Source organism: Amphiura filiformis, chromosome 4 (assembly GCF_039555335.1).
Source record: "Amphiura filiformis chromosome 4, Afil_fr2py, whole genome shotgun sequence".
Classification (NCBI taxonomy): Eukaryota; Metazoa; Echinodermata; class Ophiuroidea; order Amphilepidida; family Amphiuridae; genus Amphiura; species Amphiura filiformis.
Window position 1 is genome coordinate 69,901,810 of NC_092631.1, and position 21,239 is coordinate 69,923,048.

Genomic DNA, 21,239 nt, shown 5'->3' on the forward strand with positions numbered 1-21,239 from the left:
CGCATACTGCCAGGCAATGACATCAGAAGTCAACTCATCTATACGCTGGCGAAGTGACGAAATAAATCGGATTAACTACCATAGCAATAGGTTAACTTCGCCATCGTATTTCTGTTGAACGTAGGTCAATGCAATCCAGCGACTTTGATTGCTTTAATATTGATCATTATCTTCATTATTTTAATAATTGTCATTTTATTGTGCGCCCTCAATTTTGATCAAAGTCTACTTTTTCACATCGCAAAGTTTGCATCAGCATCTGAAATAGTTAAGCTTAATTCAGTATCTTTCATATAAAACTGTACGATTTTGTAATTTCTGGATCCAGATGTTAATCCCCTCGAACAGTTTTAACACAGCGCTCACAATATGTCTCTTATTTTAAAGTTATAGATTTTGCCCGCTAAATTACTATCGAAATAAATCGAAATTTTCTGATTTGATTTCCCCAAGAAATCTCTCTGAGCCCCTTTAATCACAGTCTGTGTATCAATACAAGCCAATATTATGAAAATTAATATGACAAAAATTTTGAAGATTGACAACGCGTGATCAAAACATTTACATGATTTATGTCAGGTAAAATTTACCACTTTGTCATTGGGCGGGGATGCTATATACTTTTTAACATAATTATTTGAAATGCGCAGTGCTTGATCCATGGCCACCACCGGCAGCGTTTTACATCATTGTAGCAGTCACCACCATTGTCAAAATCAAGTAGGTACATGCAACCGACACTGTAAATAAGTTAGTAAGCACAGACGCGATAAGAAAGGTATTATTTTTGAAACGTCTTGTACTTTTTCAGCCACTTCAAATAGCGTTTTATGAACCAACATTTCCAGAATTGTATTAGTTACTAATGAATCTTACTCGACAGATAGCGTTATAGGTGTGTTAAGATAAGTAGATAAGTGGAAAGGCCTGTTTCTTCCAAATGCAACATTGGATCCTTTTCAAATGGACAGACATAGTTTTTGTATTATTCTACAGATTAGTGGGATGTTGCATGTGTTGCATTTTGATGAAAGAACCTTGCATATAAAGAAATTGGTGGGTAACAATACTTTTGATACAGTCTGGATACCGATCAGCTGCAGAAGATCTGAAACTATTACTTTACTGTATTTTGTATTCGTTGTGGAATTCACAACAACCAAGTAGCTTAAAGGGGTTGTTTATAAAAATTACATTAATCACACTTTATTACAGGTGATAACTAAGTCAAGATGAAGATGAATCTAGTCGTCTTAGTTGCTGGTATTTTCATCATATTTTGCAACTCTGTAAACTCCGAATCGGTGGACTGTATCGCTCTCTGTAATGAATGTGTTGAGATTTCGGACACACTAACCCATATGGGCTGCACTAAGCATTGCGAGGAACACAAGCAGAATGATAATGGCAAAATGTCGTGTTCAAGATTAACAGGTAAACATTTCTTATTTGTTCCATATTCTAGTTTCTAGGAGGTAGGGAGTTCCATTCTATGATTGTCTGGAAAAAAACACCCCTATATTTTTGTAGGTGTTTATAAGGTATGGTATTGACGAGTTTTAACTGTCTGCGTTTGAACATTTGAACATAATCAGGAACAGGTATTGCAATTTCAATTTTTTTTCTTCGCTGCTCAAGAAAGGCCACTCCAGATTTCTTTCGGTAATTGTTGGATACAAACCGAGCTGCCCTGCCCTGTATTGCCTCAATTCTTTGGATGTCGGATACTGTAATTCGCCTGTAACAATAGAACGAATTCAAGAACCTTCATTTTTGACCATATGTGCAACATATCGTCACCCATAATTGCAACCGAGGCGCAATTGCTAATTTCCACAATGTCATTGAAATCATTGAATGCCATCTTGTAACATGATGATATCATCTTTGGACCCCATTTCACATTTTGTGTGAAAGTATTTATTTGAAATAATGATAGCATCGTTTCGGATATTAAGTATTCAACTTTGTACCATCTAGAATAATTAAAATGAACCATTGACTTTTTTCAGCACCGGACAAAGGCAGTCTCTCCCTTGAAGACGAGATTAGTGCAATTAATGCGAGAACGTCAGAATTGATCAAAAGCGGTGATATTTCAGGCATTATTGACGAGTTCGTAGCTGACGATTGCACAATTGTGGTTAATGGACTAGCACCTGGATTTGGTAAAGAAGGTAAACATTTAAATTACGTGACGCTTCAGTTTTGAAATAATCAAATAGGTTATCTTCAAAGAGTACCGACTCAAAAGTACCCCGTGGTAACACTATGGTATAAAATCCACCATTTTAGTTCCGGTCATGGAGGGCAAATAGCATACCTCCGGCGTTTTTTCGGCTCAATGCGTTACACGCAGAACACAAAAAACAAAGCATTCTGAATCGAAGTATACGCACAGTAGCGCCGTTAGCTACATGAAGGGGGGGGTGAGGTCCTTGCCGATCTTACATGAAGTGTATTATATGTATCGCATGCAGGTCGCACCAAGTGCATCTCTCAAATGCGCCAAGTATTCGATGTCGCAATCACATGACAACGATTGCCTCGAGCGCATTCCGAGTGAAACCGAATACCATATGAATTTGTAAGTGTTCTTTAAGCAAAGTCATTGTTCATTGAATTTACAACCGTATGAAAAAACAGGCGAAACTAGTAACTTTTCGCACAAGATTTGCAATTTTAAGAGAATTGGCTATTGCTCATTGAATGAAGCTAGTATATGGACAATATACAGTGATATAAGTGTTCTCTTTCATCTAATGACATAAAATCTGAAAAATATTGTAAGGATCACTTGAGGTTTTGACTTTTAAAACTTGAATAGGTCGTTTTCAACAGATTTACCACATTCGCCTTGCTATAAACATTGAATTGCGTTATCTGTTGACGTAATGAAAAAAGTGTTAGCTTTCGTTCATATAAAAAAAGTTCTGATCGGATGAAGGAACACTTGAGCTTTTGACAAAAAATCACAGGTGCTTTTTTCCACCAGTCACCAGCTAGAAGCTCACGCAGCTCTTATGATACTATGCACTCAACCGTGTAGTGTAAACAAAGACTGTGTAGAGACAATTCACTGCTTGCCTGGAGGCTCTTGGACGAAATTGTGTGCTCAGGTGTATCGAAGTGGAAGAGAATCGTTTTGTAGCCAAACCTTTCCATATAAAGTCTTTCACATGGTATTTTAGTACACAATTCGGCATTACAATCATGCCAAAAGTAGAAATTCGAGAACAAATTGAGTGCGTCATTGTAGAGCAAATCACACATTATGGTTAAAACATCATACTGAGTGACACGCATTGGCGACATCGGCGCTGGTAGTAAATTCCAATTTTCTTTGTTTTACCTCAGTTGTTCGGCTAAAAATGCGACATATCAGACAGTAAAAACCAACATTTAATGGAAAAGAAATACTAATCTCTTTAATGGTAATGTTACAATACGGCTTTAATTTCCTTTCTTTGAGAGTGTATTACTTGTATGTACGTATCATTATTACTTTTAAAGATACTTCACAAAACAATGTCTTAAATTTCCCACTTAGAGTGACTCTGTGGCCCCTCAAATTCTAATTTTTGGCGTGCTTATGGTATCATAATGTTTTTGGTGGGTTGTTTTTTCAGATATTAGGCAGCAGTGGTTCGATTGGTTCGAAAGCACTCCCAGTGTTAATCGGGCATTATATACTATAAGTGCGTTCGGTGAGAATAACGGAAAGGTTTGGGAAGATGGTATCGCACATTCCTACCGTGACAATACCCTCATTGGCTCAGTCCAGTAAGCTTCAGTGTACACCAATTAAAGTACTAAATAAATACACTGTTATCTGATACTGAATTAAAGACTAGTTTGCGTACGTCATCTGTCAATCAAAACTCAGCGTGCCGTATTTTACACCTTCAAACCAAAGATCCTAAATCTAATTTACTTTGTTCAAACATTTACAAACCGTCTCAAAAGTTAGGTCTTTGTAATAGGAAACTCTTTCCTGCCTTGTAAAAGAACCGACATTTTTCGCCACTCTGTGATTGCTTGGTCATGTGTCACAAGTTTAAAGCCTCGGTCTGAGACTGTCGTGTCATAGTGTATTCATAGCTGAAAACATCAATTTTGAGTTGAATGGCTACACCTTTTTATGTACCAATTGTTACACCTTTGTATGTACCAATTACAAGTATTACTGGAAAACATAAAGAACATAAATTACAATGATCCAAACCTGAAGTCAATATTCAGGGTGTACTAGAAGATATACAGGGTGTAACAATTAACTTTTTAAGGAACATGTGGCATAAATTTAGTTTGGGAGAGCCTATTTATATACAGGAGTATTTTTCAATTTTAAGGTGTACTACACCCTGTCCAGTGTTTGCCTATTTTTGCATTTTTCTCAAAAATTATAGCGCATTGGTGACAAGTAAGATATCTATATTATAGGGGCAAGGACTACAACTACTGCACTGGTAATATTATCTCAGCACAGACAACAGTAACGTGTGGAGTTACAGTCAAAAATGAGGGAAAACCAATATTTGATCAATAAATCAATAACTACTTGCCTTGAGTTGCTGAATTTTCAGTGCAGTAGTTGTAGTCCTTGCCCCTATAATATACATACCTTACTTGTCACCAATGCGCTATAATTTTGAGAAAAATGCAAAAATAGGCACAAAATTGGCCAGGGGTGTTGTACCCCCTTAAGGACCACAAAATCAAACCGAGCTTGAAAAGGCTCACCTAAGAATGTATTCTTAATAATAGGGTGTGATGATTGCTTCTATGTATACATGGTGATAAAAATTTGCTTCATTATCAGACATAATTGATTATTCAAATGTTAGTGCTAATTAGCTGATTAAATACTTTTAAATTACTGCTTCGGTCATAAATAATCATTATAAACCAGAAAGAATGCAATATCTCTTTATTTGTCACTTTTAGACTAATAGCGCTTCCTGTACAACGTTTTGTGTTTGCTGGGAATATTGTCTTTTTATCTTTTGCAGATACATGTATGTTTACAAGCGAGTCAATGGCACTCTGCTCCGTTTCATCGAGATATACTTCTAATGAAAAACAACAAAATTCATCCTCTGTCTCATTCTGCAGACGAGTCGTAATCTGATATTTTGGTTGGTGGCTGCTGTGGGACTGCGTGGAATCAACCCATGGTTGCAACCCATGATGTTTCGTGTTCTTTAAATTATTATAGACATATTGTATAACTACATATTGTATAACTTCTAAACTTCTTACAGATGTAGGAAGACAACATGAATGAAAAATAATGAACAAGTGTTAACTGCAAACTAACAATTCATCTATCTTTTTATTGATAATGAGAAGATTATAATAATTATGCGGGTTTGTAAAGATATCATTAATATTCACCACCTGGAACGTAACATTAACACAAAGTGCTTGTTTGACAAAAATAGCACCGGTAATTAAAAAAGTCGTAAATTTTAAAAAGCAAGTTTTACATGATAATTGATTATGTTTGAAGATATATTGCACTTTTTCTGCAAAAAGATGTCCTTATACTACTGCATAGTTAAAATCGTTATATCATAGCGAATTCTAACACAGCATTAGCATCATTAAAAGCACCTATATGCTTATAAAACATTGATTTATATACAATCTCTAATTTGTTTAGAATACACCCAACATTAGCAGAATTACAATTACAATTACAATGCCATTACATTACATTATTAAATTGGGCTTATACTCCCGGCTCATATTTGTATTTGAGGGTACATGGTGGATGTGAAAAGAACAATATTTTACAATTACCCTGTCAACAAGTTTTGTGAATCAATCTCATTCAATCACAATAGTATCCGTGATAAATAAAGTGTTCCATTGAGCCATCAATCAACTTCGGGCTCATCAATATAGGGTATGTCAATCGTAATTATAATTGAACGATAGGGGAAACGAATTACGCCTTGGTGTGCACAGTCTGTGGTAGTCCGATCATAGACTCTGAATATTTAGAGTCTATTGTCCGATCGGAATATTTGGATAAGGACATCACATTGAAGCTGAGAAAATTGCTCAACACCGATGACATTATTGAATTACTCGAGTTTGTTTTGATGACGACACAACGCATGAACTGACAAATCACCTTAACAAAGCGGATCCAACCAACAACATTAAGTTCATGTACGAGGAGGAAGCGGAAGGAAAATACCTTTCCTCGATACACCGATTAATCGGAAAGAAGATGGAACACATCAAACATATGCGCTAAATCAATGTGGATATCCCAACTGGGCTATTGAAAAAGTAAAACATCCGATCAGAGATAAGATCAAAGCGAAGAAAAAAGCAAAGGACAAGGACACGGAAATAATTTAGGGCATGGGTGTTATGTCCAAGGTGTGTCAGAGACTGCAGCGAGTGTTTCAGAAGCACAACAAAGATGAAACCATACAATACGCTAAAACCATGAAAATACAATCTCGTGCACCCCAAAGACAAAATATAATCCACCAAGTTGCGAAAATGCGACTGTGTAGTGTTACGAATCGTACTTGACTCAAGGCCAAAATCACCTTTTACCCGAACTCAACCGAATGCACAACACAAAAACACTGTTTGATTAAGCTAACAAAATCTAAGTCTTTAATTGAAAACAAAGTATGATTGGTACACATAACAACAATATTCAGTGGCGTAGCTGGGATTTTTCCAGGGGGGGGGCAAGCCTGTATGGGGCGGGGCCCAAATCCACCAAACAAAAATGGGGTAGGTGCGGGTGGTGAGACGCACCCCATCGAAAAAAAAGTGTACTTTCAAAGAAAAGTACACTTTCAAATATATCAAATAAAATAAAAACAAAGGAAATAAGTTTAAATTTGGCAATACAGTGGCCCAAGAGGGAAAATGGTAAACTGGGTTATTACTTTTTCAAAGAAATTTGCGCGCTCCATGCGAAAAATTTGCCTTTTTATTACTGATTTGGTCTTAATAGAAATGAATTTTGGCCATAATTCTTGCTAATTTCCTGGTTAAAGTGCGCGTGAAGCGCGCTAAAAATGTCCAATTTCAGACAATTTGAGCCCAAAATGAAGGTAAATTTTACGTAGAGGCCAGTGCGCGCAAAGCGCGCAAGATTTTGCAATGTTACCATATCTCGGTCCAAAACATGGTGTTTTGGGGAACATACCTTAAGATATTTTAGGGGCCAGGATCCGTACCCATCTGTTCTAATGGTAAATCCGGCCCTAAGTTTGAAATAGCTCAATGGTAAATGACTAAATCGGCCAATTTTGTGTCAATACTGAAAATTTTCGGTTGGGGCATGCAATACAAGAAACATGTCGGATATAGCCTTCTTGACCACCTTTTTCGACTTTTCTTTTTGGGTAGGCCCTTTTATTGTTTTATTTGTTTTAGTCAATATACTGCTCCTATAGGTGCTTTTGCAATTAGCACTTCAATAGATTTCTATTTCTTTGTCTTCAAGAAGTCAAGTATATTGTCGAGTATATTGATAATAATCGTATGGCACTATATATCGTAGGCTATGGATTCCCTCTTTCTCTCCCCCCTCTTTTTCCTCTCTCTCTCCCTCCTTTCTCTTTTTTCCCTGCACTAGGGGGCGGGGGTCCAAATTTTTGCCAGGCTTATTGATAATAATCGTATGGTATTGCATATCGTTTCTCTCTTCCTCTCCCCTCTCCCCCTCTCTTTTCCCCTCCTCTCCTCCCCCTCTCTCTTTTTCCTCTCTCTCTCTCTCCTTTTTCCTCTTTTTTGCCTTGCACTAGGGGACGGGGGCCCAAATAGCGCTAGGGGGCGGGGGCCCAAATAGGCAATTTTTGCCAGGGGGGCAATCGCCACCCTGTCCCCGGCAGCTACGCCACTGACAATATTGCATGTACAGCTCAACTGATCATACTTTTCCTACATTCGACCTTTCATGATTTTTGAGTTGACACAGTCATGAAAATAACTATAGATACTTGACAGACCATTAGTAGCCCAGTTCTGAACCTTTACATTGATCATTCATAACAATAGGTATCTGATGGATCAGTGAAGATAAGAAGGGATTATAATATATCCGTAACCTTGATATTATAGTATGTCTCGAGGAAAAAGTGCAATGGACATGTTTTCATTTTATGTTTCAAATATCCCGCGCATGAAAATTGAGTTTTTAACCCAAGATGGAAAATGGAACAATTTATTGGAAATCTTTTTCTGCACTGTATTATACCTAAATTAAGAAATTTTTATAAATATTCAAAGAAAATATACGGTAGGTCATCCAAAAAATTGTGATTTTTACACATTTTGGGGCAAAAAAGGAAAAATAAGCAAAAATATCAAAATCTGTTTAACAGCTTCATTCAACAAGTCATAGCAAACGGCCTACATGCTTAATTTCTAATAAAATATTGAAATTGTGAACAATATAGGTATTTATTGATTTTCATGTTTTTTCTTGCAAATATGCTAATAATATGCAAATTATGAAATTGCAAAATAAAGTTTCTACATAGCATACATCTTTTAAGTGTGATGTTCAAAATGACAGACATCAAAAAGAGATTCGATGAAATGTAAAGGTGTAGTAACAATTTTGGCATGGACTGTCTAGTCAGGAAAAGTACGGTAAGTTGAGCTGTACAATAAAATAATCACAATCACGGTTTTATTCTATCAGTACTTAACCAGCGGTCTTTAAATTTAATATATCCGAGTTCCGACTGATTTTGCTTGATCGCATCACATATAATCATGACCAATCCAAATTTAGCCAAAATTATACAAATTTCTGCTCATTTAAATACTTACTTTAGGCGTCTATGAGTTTTTCTGAGAAATGCATCAAGGGCGCACAACCATGTGAAATCATGTGATGTGGCGGCAGTTTTAAAAGCACGGGCCCTGAACAAAATATGATGCGCGCGCATACCGCCAGGCAAAACACAATGGAAATTGTGATAATGCGTGCGCATACTGCCAGGCAATGACATCAGAAGTCAAGTCATCTATACGCTGGCAAAGTGACGTAATAAATCGGATTAGCTACCATAGCAATAGGTTAACTTCGCCAGCGTATTTCTGTTGAACGTAGGTCAATGCAATCCAGCGACTTTGATTGCTTTAATATTGATTATTATCTTCATTATTATAATAATTGTCATTTTATTGTGCGCCCTCAATTTTGATCAAAGTCCACTTTTTCACATCGCAAAGTTTGCATCAGCATCTGAAATAATTAAGCTTAATTCAGTATCTTTCATACAAAACTGTACGATTTTGTAATTTCTGGATCCAGATGTTAATCCCCTCGAACAGTTTTAACACAGCGCTCACAATACAATATGTCTCTTATTTTAAATTTGATAGATTTTACCCGCTTAATTACTGCTTGGTAGGTTCCCTGAGTATTCTATCTATCTAAAGTGCGCGTGAAGCGCGCTAAAAATGTCCAATTTCAGACAATTTGAGCCCAAAATGAAGGTAAATTTTACGTAGAGGCCAGTGCGCGCAAAGCGCGCAAGATTTTGCAATGTTACCATATCTCGGTCCAAAACATGGTGTTTTGGGGAACATACCTTAGGCTATTTTAGGGGCCTGGACCCGTACCCATCTGGTCTAATGGTAAATCCGGCCCTAAGTTTGAAATAGCTCAATGGTAAATGACTAAATCGGCCAATTTTGTGTCAATACTGAAAATTTTCGGTTGGGGCATGCAATACAAGAAACATGTCGGATATAGCCTTCTTGACCACCTTTTTCGACTTTTCTTTTTGGGTTGGCCCTTTTATTGTTTTATTTGTTTTAGTCAATATACTGCTCCTATAGGTGCTTTTGCAATTAGCATTTCAATAGATTTCTATTTCTTTGTCTTCAAGAAGTCAAGTATATTGTCGAGTATATTGATAATAATCGTATGGCACTATATATCGTAGGCTATGGATTCCCTCTTTCTCTCCCCCTCTTTTTCCTCTCTCTCTCCCCCTTTCTCTTTTTTTCCCTGCACTAGGGGCGGGGGTCCAAATTTTGCCAGGCTTATTGATAATAATCGTATGGTATTGCATATCGTATGGATTCCCTTCTCTTTCCCCTCCTCTCCTCTCTCCCCTCTCTTTTCCCCTCCTCTCCTCCCCCTATCTCTTTTTCCTCTCTCTCTCTCTCCTTTTTCCTCTTTTTTCCTTGCACTAGGGGGCGGGGGCCCAAATAGCGCTAGGGGGCGGGGCCCAAATAGCGCTAGGGGGCGGGGCCCAAATAGGCAATTTTTGCCAGGAGGGCAATCGCCCCCTGTCCCCCGGCAGCTACGCCACTGACAATATTGCATATACAGCTCAACTGATCATACTTTTCCTACATTCGACCTTTCATGATTTTTGAGTTGACACAGTCATGAAAATAACTATAGATACTTGACAGACCATTAGTAGCCCAGTTCTGAACCTTTACATTGATCATTCATAACAATAGGTATCTGATGGATCAGTGAAGATAAGAAGGGATTATAATATATCCGTAACCTTGATATTATAGTATGTCTCGAGGAAAAGTGCAATGGACATGTTTTCATTTTATGTTTCAAATATCCCGCGCATGAAAATTGAGTTTTTAACCCAAGATGGAAAATGGAACAATTTATTGGAAATCTTTTTCTGCACTGTATTATACCTAAATTAAGAAATTTTATAAATATTCAAAGAAAATATACGGTAGGTCAAAAAAAAAATTGTGATTTTTACACATTTTGGGGCAAAAAAGGAAAAATAAGCAAAAATATCAAAATCTGTTTAACAGCTTCATTCAACAAGTCATAGCAAACGGCCTACATGCTTAATTTCTAATAAAATATTGAAATTGTGAACAATATAGGTATTTATTGATTTTCATGTTTTTTCTTGCAAATATGCTAATAATATGCAAATTATGAAATTGCAAAATAAAGTTTCTACATAGCATACATCTTTTAAGTGTGATGTTCAAAATGACAGACATCAAAAAGAGATTCGATGAAATGTAAAGGTGTAGTAACAATTTTGGCATGGACTGTCTAGTCAGGAAAAGTACGGTAAGTTGAGCTGTACAATAAAATAATCACAATCACGGTTTTATTCTATCAGTACTTAACCAGCGGTCTTTAAATTTAATATATCCGAGTTCCGACTGATTTTGCTTGATCGCATCACATATAATCATGACCAATCCAAATTTAGCCAAAATTATACAAATTTCTGCTCATTTAAATACTTACTTTAGGCGTCTATGAGTTTTTCTGAGAAATGCATCAAGGGCGCACAACCATGTGAAATCATGTGATGTGGCGGCAGTTTTAAAAGCACGGGCCCTGAACAAAATATGATGCGCGCGCATACCGCCAGGCAAAACACAATGGAAATTGTGATAATGCGTGCGCATACTGCCAGGCAATGACATCAGAAGTCAAGTCATCTATACGCTGGCAAAGTGACGTAATAAATCGGATTAGCTACCATAGCAATAGGTTAACTTCGCCAGCGTATTTCTGTTGAACGTAGGTCAATGCAATCCAGCGACTTTGATTGCTTTAATATTGATTATTATCTTCATTATTATAATAATTGTCATTTTATTGTGCGCCTTCAATTTTGATCAAAGTCCACTTTTTCACATCGCAAAGTTTGCATCAGCATCTGAACTAATTAAGCTTAATTCAGTATCTTTCATACAAAACTGTACGATTTTGTAATTTCTGGATCCAGATGTTAATCCCCTCGAACAGTTTTAACACAGCGCTCACAATACAATATGTCTCTTATTTTAAATTTGATAGATTTTACCCGCTTAATTACTGCTTGGTAGGTTCCCTGAGTATTCTATCTATCAAAATAAATCGATATTTTTTTAATCTCTCTGAGCCCCTTTAATCAGCGTTTGTTTTTCCATACAAGCCAATATTATGAAAATTAATACGCGTGATCAAAACATTTGCATGATTTATGTCAGGCAAAATTTAGCACTTTGTCATTGGGCGGAATGCTATATACTTTTGACATAATTATTTGAAATGCGCAGTGCTTGATCCGTGGCCACCACCGGCAGCGTTTTACATCATTGTAGCAGTCATCAACATTGTCAAAATCAAGTAGGTAAATGCAACCGACACTGTAAATAAGTTAGTAAGCACAGACGCGATAAGAAAAGTATTATTTTTGAAACTTCAAATAGCGTTTTATGAACCAACATTTCCAGAATGTTATTAGTTACTAATGAATCTTACTCGACAGATAGCGTTACAGGTGTGTTAAGATAAGTAGATAAGTGGAAAGGCCTGTTTCTTCCAAATGCAAGAACCTTGCATATAAAGAAATTGGTGGGTAACAATACTTTTGATACAGTCTGGATACCAATCAGCTGCAGAAGATCTGAAACTATTACTTTACTGTATTTTGTATTCGTTGTGGAATTCACAACAACCAAGTAGTTTAAAGGGGTTGTTTATAAAAATTACATTAATCACACTTTATTACAGGTGATAACTAAGTCAAGATGAAGATGAATCTTGTCGTCTTAGTTGCTGGTATTTTCATCATATTTTGCAACTTTGTAAACTCCGAATCGGTGGACTGTATCGCTCTCTGTAATGAATGTGTTGAGATTTCGGACACACTAACCCATATGGGCTGCGCTAAGCATTGTGAGGAACACAAGCAGAATGATAATGGCAAAATATCGTGTTCAAGATTAACAGGTAAACGTTTCTTCTTTGTTCCATATTCTAGTTTCTAGGAGGTAGGGAGTTCCATTCTATAATTGTCTGGGAAAAAAACTATATTTTTGTAGGTGTTTATGTAAGGTATGGTATTGACGAGTTTTAACTGTCTGCGTTTGAACATTTGAGCATAATCAGGAACAGGTATTGCAATTTCACCATTTTGAATTTTTTTACATTGTTGTTTATAATCTATGTTGCCTTCTTCGCTGCTCAAGAAAGGCCACCCCAGATTTTCTTCGGTAATTGTTGGATACAAACCGAGCTACCCTGCGCTGTATTGTCGCAATTCTTTGGATGTCGGATACTGTAATTCGCCTGTAACAATTGAACGAATTCAAGAACCTTCATTTTTGACCATAATGTGCAACATATCTTCACCCATAATTGCAACCGAGGCGCAATTGCTAATTTCCACAATGTCATTGAAATCATTGAATGCCATCTTGTAACATGATGATATCATCTTTGGACCCCATTTCACATTTTGTGAAGTATTTATTTGAAATAATGATAGCATCGTTTCGGATATTTATGTATTCAACTTTGTACCATTTAGAATAATTAAAATGAACCATTGACGTTTTTCAGCACCGGACAAAGGCAGTCTCTCCCTTGAAGACGAGATTAGTGCAATTCACTCGAGAATGTCAGAATTGATCGAAAGCGGTGATATTTCAGGCATTATTGACGAGTTCGTAGCTGATGATTGCACAGTTATGGTTAATGGACTAGCACCTGGATTTGGTAAAGAAGGTAAACACTTAAATTACGTGATGCGAATTATTATTTTCAAATAATCAGATTGGTTATCTTCAAAGAGTACCGACTCAAAAGTGCCTCGTGGTAACACTGTGGTATAAAATCCACCATTTTCTTTTCGGTCATGGAGGGAAATAGCGTACCTCAGGCGTTTTTAGGCTCAATGGGTTACACGCAGAACGCAAAAACAAAGAATTCTAAATCGACGTTTACCTGGCACAGAGCGAAATTATTCGGAAGTGCACTTTGGCTCTATCCACAGAATTAAATAAAACCATAAAACCTGGACTCCCTATACCGCCACGTACAGTAGCGCCACCAACTATATGGAGGGGGGTCACCAGTCACCAGCTAGAAGCTCACACAGCTCTTATGATGCTATGCACTCAACCGTGTAGTGTAAACAAAGACTGTGTGGAGACAATTCACTGCTTGCCTGGAGGCTCTTAGACGAAATTGTGTGCTCAGGTGTATCGAAGTGGAAACTGTGCACAGATGCGTTTATAAGAGAATCGTTTTGTAGCCAAACCTTTCCATATAAAGTCTTTCACATGGTATTTTAGTACACAATTGGGCATTACAATCATGCCAAAAGTAGAAATTCGAGAACAAATTGAATGCGTCATTTCACACATCACACATCGGCGCTGGTGGTAAATTCCAATTTTCTTTGCTTTACCTCAATGGTTCGGCTAAAAATGCGACATATCTGAAAGTAAAAACTAACATTTAATGGAAAAGAAATACTAATCTCTTTCATGGTAATGTTACAATACGGCTTTAATTTCCTTTCTTTGAGAGTGTATTACTTGTATGTACGTATCATCATTACTTTTAAAGATACTTCACAAAACAATGTCTAGAATTTCCCACTTAGAGTGACTATGTGGCCCCTCAAATTATAATTTTCGGCGTGCTTATGGTATCATAATGTTTTTGGTGGGTTGTTTTTTCAGATGTTAGGCAGCAGTGGTTCGATTGGTTCGAAAGCAATCCCAGTGTTAATCGGGCATTATATACTATAAGTGCGTTCGGTGAGAATAACGGAAAGGTTTGGGAAGATGGTATCGCACATTCCTACCATGACAATACCCGCATTGGCTCACAACCGTAAGCTTCAGTGTACACCAATTAAAGTACTAAATAAATATACTGTTATCTGACACTGAATTAAAGACTATTTTGCGTACGCCATCTGTCAATCAAAACTCAGCGTGCCGTATTTAACACCTTCAAACCAAAGATCCTAAATCTAATTTACTTTGTTCAAACATATACAAACCGTCTCAAAAGTTATGTCTTTGTAATGGGAAACTCTTTCCTGCCCTGTACATGATGCAGTCATGTCTACAGTAGAATTCATCTCGACCTTTGCAGGACTTAACCCCATTAAAAGCTATTAAACCAAGATAACACTCATTGAAACAGCTCAACTGATTAAATCGGATCTTCTCTGGTTGTGCACAAGTGACTGTTTTCATGTGCGATATCACAATAAAGCTGGTATTCATAGCTTCAGTTGGGTAACCGATTATAAAGGAAACGAAAGGAAACAATGTTATGTGTGGCTTTGTTCACGAAATCAGACAATGTCGTGCTTTTTGTAAACCAGCATTCTTGAAAATGAGCAACATAATGATTTTTGACTTAACACGGTTTAGAAATAATTTCTTCATATTTTGGTGTTATCTGTCGTTTACATATCCTTCCTAAAACACCAAAGTACGAGTATTTCCAAACATCTAAATTTGCTAAAAATTTAGGACATGTTACAAAACTATATTGTCTAGAATTTTAGAATAGTACTTTTAATATTGGCCGGTTATTTTTCACACAGCGACGTTAACTAGGCAATGTACTATTACCTATAACATTAACTAAAACACCAAAGTACGAATATTTCCAAACATCTAAATTAGCTAAAAATTTAGGACATGTTAAAAAACTATATTTTCTAGAACTTTAGAAGAGTACTTTTAATATTGGCCGGTTATTTTTCACACAGCGACGTTAACTAGTCATATCCCCATACTGTTAACGTAGGGCTATTTGTAAAGGTCACGCGTCAATGGGAAAGAGCACTGTGTAATGTGTATAGGAAAACGGACAGTAACTGCAGTATGAAAAGAACCGACATTTTTCGCCACTCTGTGATTCTTTGGTCATGTGTCACAAGTTTAAAGCCTCGGTCTGAGACTGTCGTGTCATAGTGTATTCATAGCTGAAAACATCAATTTTGAGTTGAATGGCTATACCTTTTTATGTACCAATTGTTACACCTTTGTATGTACCATTTACAAGTATTACTGGCAAACATAAAGAACATAAATTACAATGATCCAAACCTGAAGTCAATATTCAGGGTGTACTAGAAGATATACAGGGTGTAACAATTAACTTTTTAAGGAACATGTGGCATAAATTTAGTTTGGGAGAGCCTATTTATATACAGGAGTATTTTCCCCGGGTATTTTCTCAATTTAAGGACTACAAAATCAAACAGAGCTTGAAAAGGCCCACCTGAAAATGTATTCTTAATATAGAGTGTGATCCTTGATGATTAAATACTTCTTGCTTTGGTCAGAAATAATCATTTTAAACCAGAAAGAATGCAATATCTCTTTATTTATCACTTTTAGACTAATAGCGTTTCCTGTACAACGTTTTGTGTTTGCTGGTCTTTTTGTCTTTTTGCAGATACATGTATGTTTACAAGCGCGTCAATGGTACTCTGCTCCGTTTCATCGAGATATGTTTTTAATGAAAAACAACAAAGTTCATCCTCTGTCTTATTGGATAGACGAGTCGTAATCTGATATTTTGGTTGGTGGCTGCTGTGGGACTGTGTGGAATCAACCTCTGGTTGCAACCCATGATGTTTCGTGTTCTTTAAATTATTATAGACATATTGTATAACTACATATTGTATAACTTTTAAACTTCTTACATATGTAGGAAGACAACATGAATGAAAAATAATGATAATGAACAAGTGTTAACTGCAAACTAACAATTCATCTATCTTTTGTTGATAATGAGAAGATGATAATAATTATGCGGGTTTGTAAAGATATCATAAATATTCACCACCTGGAACGGAACATTAACACAAAGTGCTTGTTTGACAAAAATAGCACCGCTAATTAAAAAAGTCGTAAATTTTAAAAAGTAAGTTTTACATGATAATTGATTATGTTTGAAGATATATTGCACTTTTTCTGCAAAAAGATGTCCTTATACTACTGCATAGTTAAAATCGTTATATCATGCACATTAATGCTTTTAGTATTTTTTCGAGCGATAGCGAATTTTAACACAGCATTAGCATCATTAAAAGCACCTATATGCTTATAAAACATTGATTTATATACAATCTCTAATTTGTTTAGAATACACCCAACATTAGCAGAATTACAATTACAATTACAATTACAATTACAATGCCATTACATTACATTATTAAATTGGGCTCATACTCCAGGCTCATATTTGTATTTGAGGGTTGGTGTATGTGAAAAGAACAATATTTTACAGTTACCCAGCAAACACAAAAACGTTTTTAAAACGTTTTAAATAAGTTATATTTTGGGTTTTGGTTTAGGTATAAACGTTTTAATAACATTAAAATGTCGGGTTATATAAAGGTCATGAAATCGTTTTAAAACGTTTTGTATGAAAACACACTACAACAATATTTTTTAAATGTTTTCGAAATGTCTTTGCCAAATATTTTTGGCCAAATATTTTGTCAACACTTAGATAACATTATGTTAAAATATTTGCACCCAGCAAACACAGAAATGTTCTTAAAATGTTTTTTACAAAACGTGTTAATAACATTTAAATGTCGGGTTATATAAAGGTCGTGAAAACATTTTAAAAACGTTATTGTAAATATTTTGGGCAAACATTTTTGCAAAATATTTATTCAACCCCAAAATAACATTCTGTTTAGAATGATTTGTACCAAGTTTTCAAAAATGTTTTTGGAATGTTATTAAAACGTTTTTATACCCTTTAAATAACCCGACATTTAAATGTTTTCTGTAAAACATTTGTGGTTGCTGTGCAGTAAATTACCAACAAATGTTATTTAATGTTATGAAAACGTTTTATACCATTAATGTACCCTTTATATAACCCGACATTTTAACGTTTTCTGACAACCTTTTATAACCTTTTGCGAATGATGTCGAAAACGTTTTGTGTTTGCTGGGTACCCTGTCAACAAGTTTTGTGAATCAATCTCATTCAATCACAATAGTATCCGTGATAAATAAAGTGTTCCATAAAAGGGCCATCAATCAACTTCGGGCTCATCAATATAGGGTATGTCAATCGTAATTATAACTGAACGATAGGGGAAACAGAACGAATTACGCCTTGGTGTGCACAGTATGTGGTAGTCCGATCATAGACTCTGAATATTCAGAGTCTATGGTCCGATCGGAATATTTGGATAAGGACACCACGTTGAAGCTGAGAAAATTACTCAACACCGATGACCTTATTGAATTACTCGAGTTCATTTTGATGACGACATAATTTTCATTCAGGGGATAAATATACATGCAAATAATCTGGAGCGGTCATGGTAAGCCCGGTTAGCCGATTATCGCGAATATTTGGCTGGAACAAAGAGCTATAGCCAATGCACCCATCGCTTATCGTCTAAAATTATGGAAAAGATAATTATGTCGACGATATCCTAGAGATTATACCAAAGGGCACAACGCATGAACTGACAAATCACCTTAGCCCTAACGCACCAGTTGGTTTTTGGCGAGGGGGAAGGAAAGAAGGAGGAAAGAAAGAAAGAAAGAAGAAGAAGAGAAAACTTTTTTTCTCGGGTGCGGTTTTGAACCCCCGACCCTTCGGGCGCCACGCCCGTGCGCGGGCCTACCTTGCCACGGGGATGTAGCTTGTCCGGCCAAGCTTTCCGTCGCCATATGACTGTTCGCATGATGACGCAATAGCATCGCGTGGGATACCTGCTTGTGCCTACGCTTTCCGAGTTGAGGTTTTTTGATGTTTGGTACGGTGTGTGTGAGACTGCAGCGAGTGTTTCAGAAGTACAACATCCAGACAAAGATGAAACCACACAAAACGCTAAAACACAACCTCGTGCACTCCAAAGACAAAATAGAATCCACCAAATCTTGCGATTGTGTATATGAAATACCATGCAAAAGCTGCAAGAAATCGTATATTGGGGGAACCGGCTGACCTTTCGAGGTAAAGACTGAAAGAATACTTTTAGAATCAGAAAAGTTAACAGGGAGGAAATTCACTCCCACTGTACGTAAGGAGTCAGTCGACGAAATAAAGTCCGCCATCACAGACCATAGATAGTAGGAGTGTTGCTGGTTCATCGCATTACTGATGAAGTCTTCTGATCGGAAGATGAAACGTCTAAAAACGTGAGTAAATTATTGGACTTGTAAATTATAATTTACCAATAGTATGATATCTAACAGTCCTAATGAACTTATTCAAGAAGACAACATATGTAAAAACATACCAAAAACATTACAGCAAAATCTTTTCAGTGTTACAAAGTAGTAATGTATTTTTTACACAATGTAATACTAATTTGGTATGCTTCAATAAATCAAAAATTTTAAACGCGCTTTTACGTTTATATAGCTATCATACTGCAGTTACTGTCCGTTTTCCTATACACAATACACAGTGCTCTCACCATTGACGCGCGACCTTTACAAATAGTGTATGTTAGAAGTATAGGCATTTGCACAGTTAACATCACTGTGTAAAAAATAACCGGCCAATATTTAAAGTATTCTCCAGACTTCTAGCAAATATATTTCTCTAACATGACTTAAAATTACAGCTAGGTTAGATGTTCAGAAATATTCGCACTTTGGTAAAATATGAGTGAGGGCAAGGCAAGGCATGGCTAGCTCATAGCTCATAGCTCATAGCTCATAGCTAGCCATCTCCCCGTTAATTGAATGGAGATTTGACCGAAAATATTGGTAACGGACCGCTCACTTCTGAAGGATGCCACACAAAAACGGTACAAGCTACATTTAATGTATTCTCTGAAATTCTAGAAAATATAGTTTTGTAACATGTCCTAAATTTTTAGCTAATTTAGGTGTTTGGAAGTATTCGCACTTTTGTGTTTTAGGAAGGATATGTAAACGACAGATAACACCAAAAAATATGAAGAAATTATTTCCAAACCGTGTTAAGTCAACAATCATTATGTTGCTCATTTTCAAGAATGCTGGTTAACAATAAGCATACCATTGTCTCATTTCGTGAACAAAGGCCCACATACCATTGTTACCATGCGTTTCCTTTATAATCGGCTACTCAACTGAAACTATAATACCAGCTCATTGCGATACCGCACAGGTAAAACAGACACATGTGCACAACCAGAGAAGATCTGATTTAATCAGTTGAGCTGTTTTCAATGAGTGTTATCTTGGTTTAATAGCTTTTAATGGGGTTTAAGTCCTGCAAAGGTCGTTGTGAATTCTACTGTAGACATGACTGCATCATGTCCCATTCAATTTGGCAACGTAAACAGGCAAAAACGGAAGGATCACATCCAAAAGTAGAATATTTGGGCTACATGTACTCATTATTTCTTCATTCAACATAAGGGGTGCACACGATACATACTGCAGTTACTGTCCGTTTTCCTATACACAATACACAGTGCTCTCACCATTAACGCGTGACCCCTACAAATGATGTATGTTGGGAGAATGGACACTTGCCTAGTTAACATCACTGTGTGAAAAATAACCAGCCAATATTTTATTTATTCTCCAAAACTTCTAGCAAATATATTTCTCTAACATGACCTAAAATTACAGCTAGGTTAGATGTTCAGAAATGGTCGTACTTTTGTAAAATATGAGTGAGGGCAAGGCATAGCTAGCCAACTCCCCGTGTTATTTGAATGGAGATTTGACCGAAAATATTGGTATCGGACCGCTCACTTCTGAAGGATGCCACAAAAAACCGGTAAAAGCTACATTTAAATTATTCTAAATAGGTTCTAGAAAATAAAGTTTTGTAACATGTCCTAAATTTTTAGCTAATTTAGGTGTTTGGAGAGGGTCGTACTTTTGTGTTTTAGGAAGGACATGTAAACGACAGATAACACCAAAAATATGAAGAAATTATTTCTAAACCGTGTTAAGTCAAAAATCATTATGTTGCTCATTTTCAAGAATGCTGGTTTACAAAAAGCACGACATTGTCTGATTTCGTGAACAAAGCCACACATAACATTGTTTCCTTTCGTTTCCTTTGTAATCGGTTACCCAACTGAAGCTATGAATACCAGTTATTGCGATATCGCACATGAAAACAGTCACTTGTGCACAACCAGAGAAGATCCGATTTAATCAGTTGAGCTGTTTCAATGAGTGTTATCTTGGTTTAATAGCTTTTAATGGGGTTAAGTCCTGCAAAGGTCGAGATGAATTCTACTGTAGACATGACTGCATCATGATTCTCTTTGGTCGACACCACGCCCTTGCACCGCCAACACCCCCCCTATACGCCACTGATGCACAACTTATCTGAGCCGTTAAATTTTACTGGGGTAATGAGAAAAATATGAGCTTTCTTTTGATACCACAATTTCAATTTTTATGAAGAAAGAAGAAAAATGGGGGACGAGGCTATCTATCGGGTCAGATCAAAGACCTTTAATCGACTACTCTCCATATTAAAATATTTATTC

At 36.4% G+C, this 21,239-nt stretch overlaps 2 protein-coding genes across 6 annotated transcripts; both read left to right on the forward strand.

The window, feature by feature from the left end:
• Nucleotides 1–605: 605 nt before the first annotated feature.
• On the forward strand, nt 606–5,638 carry LOC140151311 (uncharacterized). Of its 3 annotated transcripts, none has more exons than XM_072173603.1 (5): nt 606–720; nt 1,216–1,434; nt 2,013–2,177; nt 3,630–3,783; nt 5,013–5,638. In XM_072173603.1, exons 2-5 carry the CDS (start codon nt 1,233–1,235, stop codon nt 5,074–5,076), a joined length of 585 nt encoding a protein of 194 aa, XP_072029704.1. In that variant the 5' UTR covers nt 606–720; nt 1,216–1,232; the 3' UTR covers nt 5,077–5,638. The 3 variants fall into 3 exon arrangements, with proteins under 3 accessions (XP_072029704.1, XP_072029703.1, XP_072029705.1); XM_072173602.1 differs by having other exon boundaries at nt 681–778; XM_072173604.1 differs by lacking the exon at nt 606–720 and adding an exon at nt 836–895.
• A 6,376-nt stretch (nt 5,639–12,014) lies between these two features.
• LOC140149919 (uncharacterized) lies at nt 12,015–16,678 on the forward strand. Of its 3 annotated transcripts, none has more exons than XM_072171933.1 (5): nt 12,015–12,121; nt 12,509–12,727; nt 13,340–13,504; nt 14,467–14,620; nt 16,208–16,678. In XM_072171933.1, exons 2-5 carry the CDS (start codon nt 12,526–12,528, stop codon nt 16,269–16,271), a joined length of 585 nt encoding a protein of 194 aa, XP_072028034.1. In that variant the 5' UTR covers nt 12,015–12,121; nt 12,509–12,525; the 3' UTR covers nt 16,272–16,678. The 3 variants fall into 3 exon arrangements, with proteins under 3 accessions (XP_072028034.1, XP_072028035.1, XP_072028036.1); XM_072171934.1 differs by having other exon boundaries at nt 12,066–12,125; XM_072171935.1 differs by lacking the exon at nt 12,015–12,121 and adding an exon at nt 12,146–12,275.
• The last annotated feature ends 4,561 nt before the right edge of the window (nt 16,679–21,239 follow it).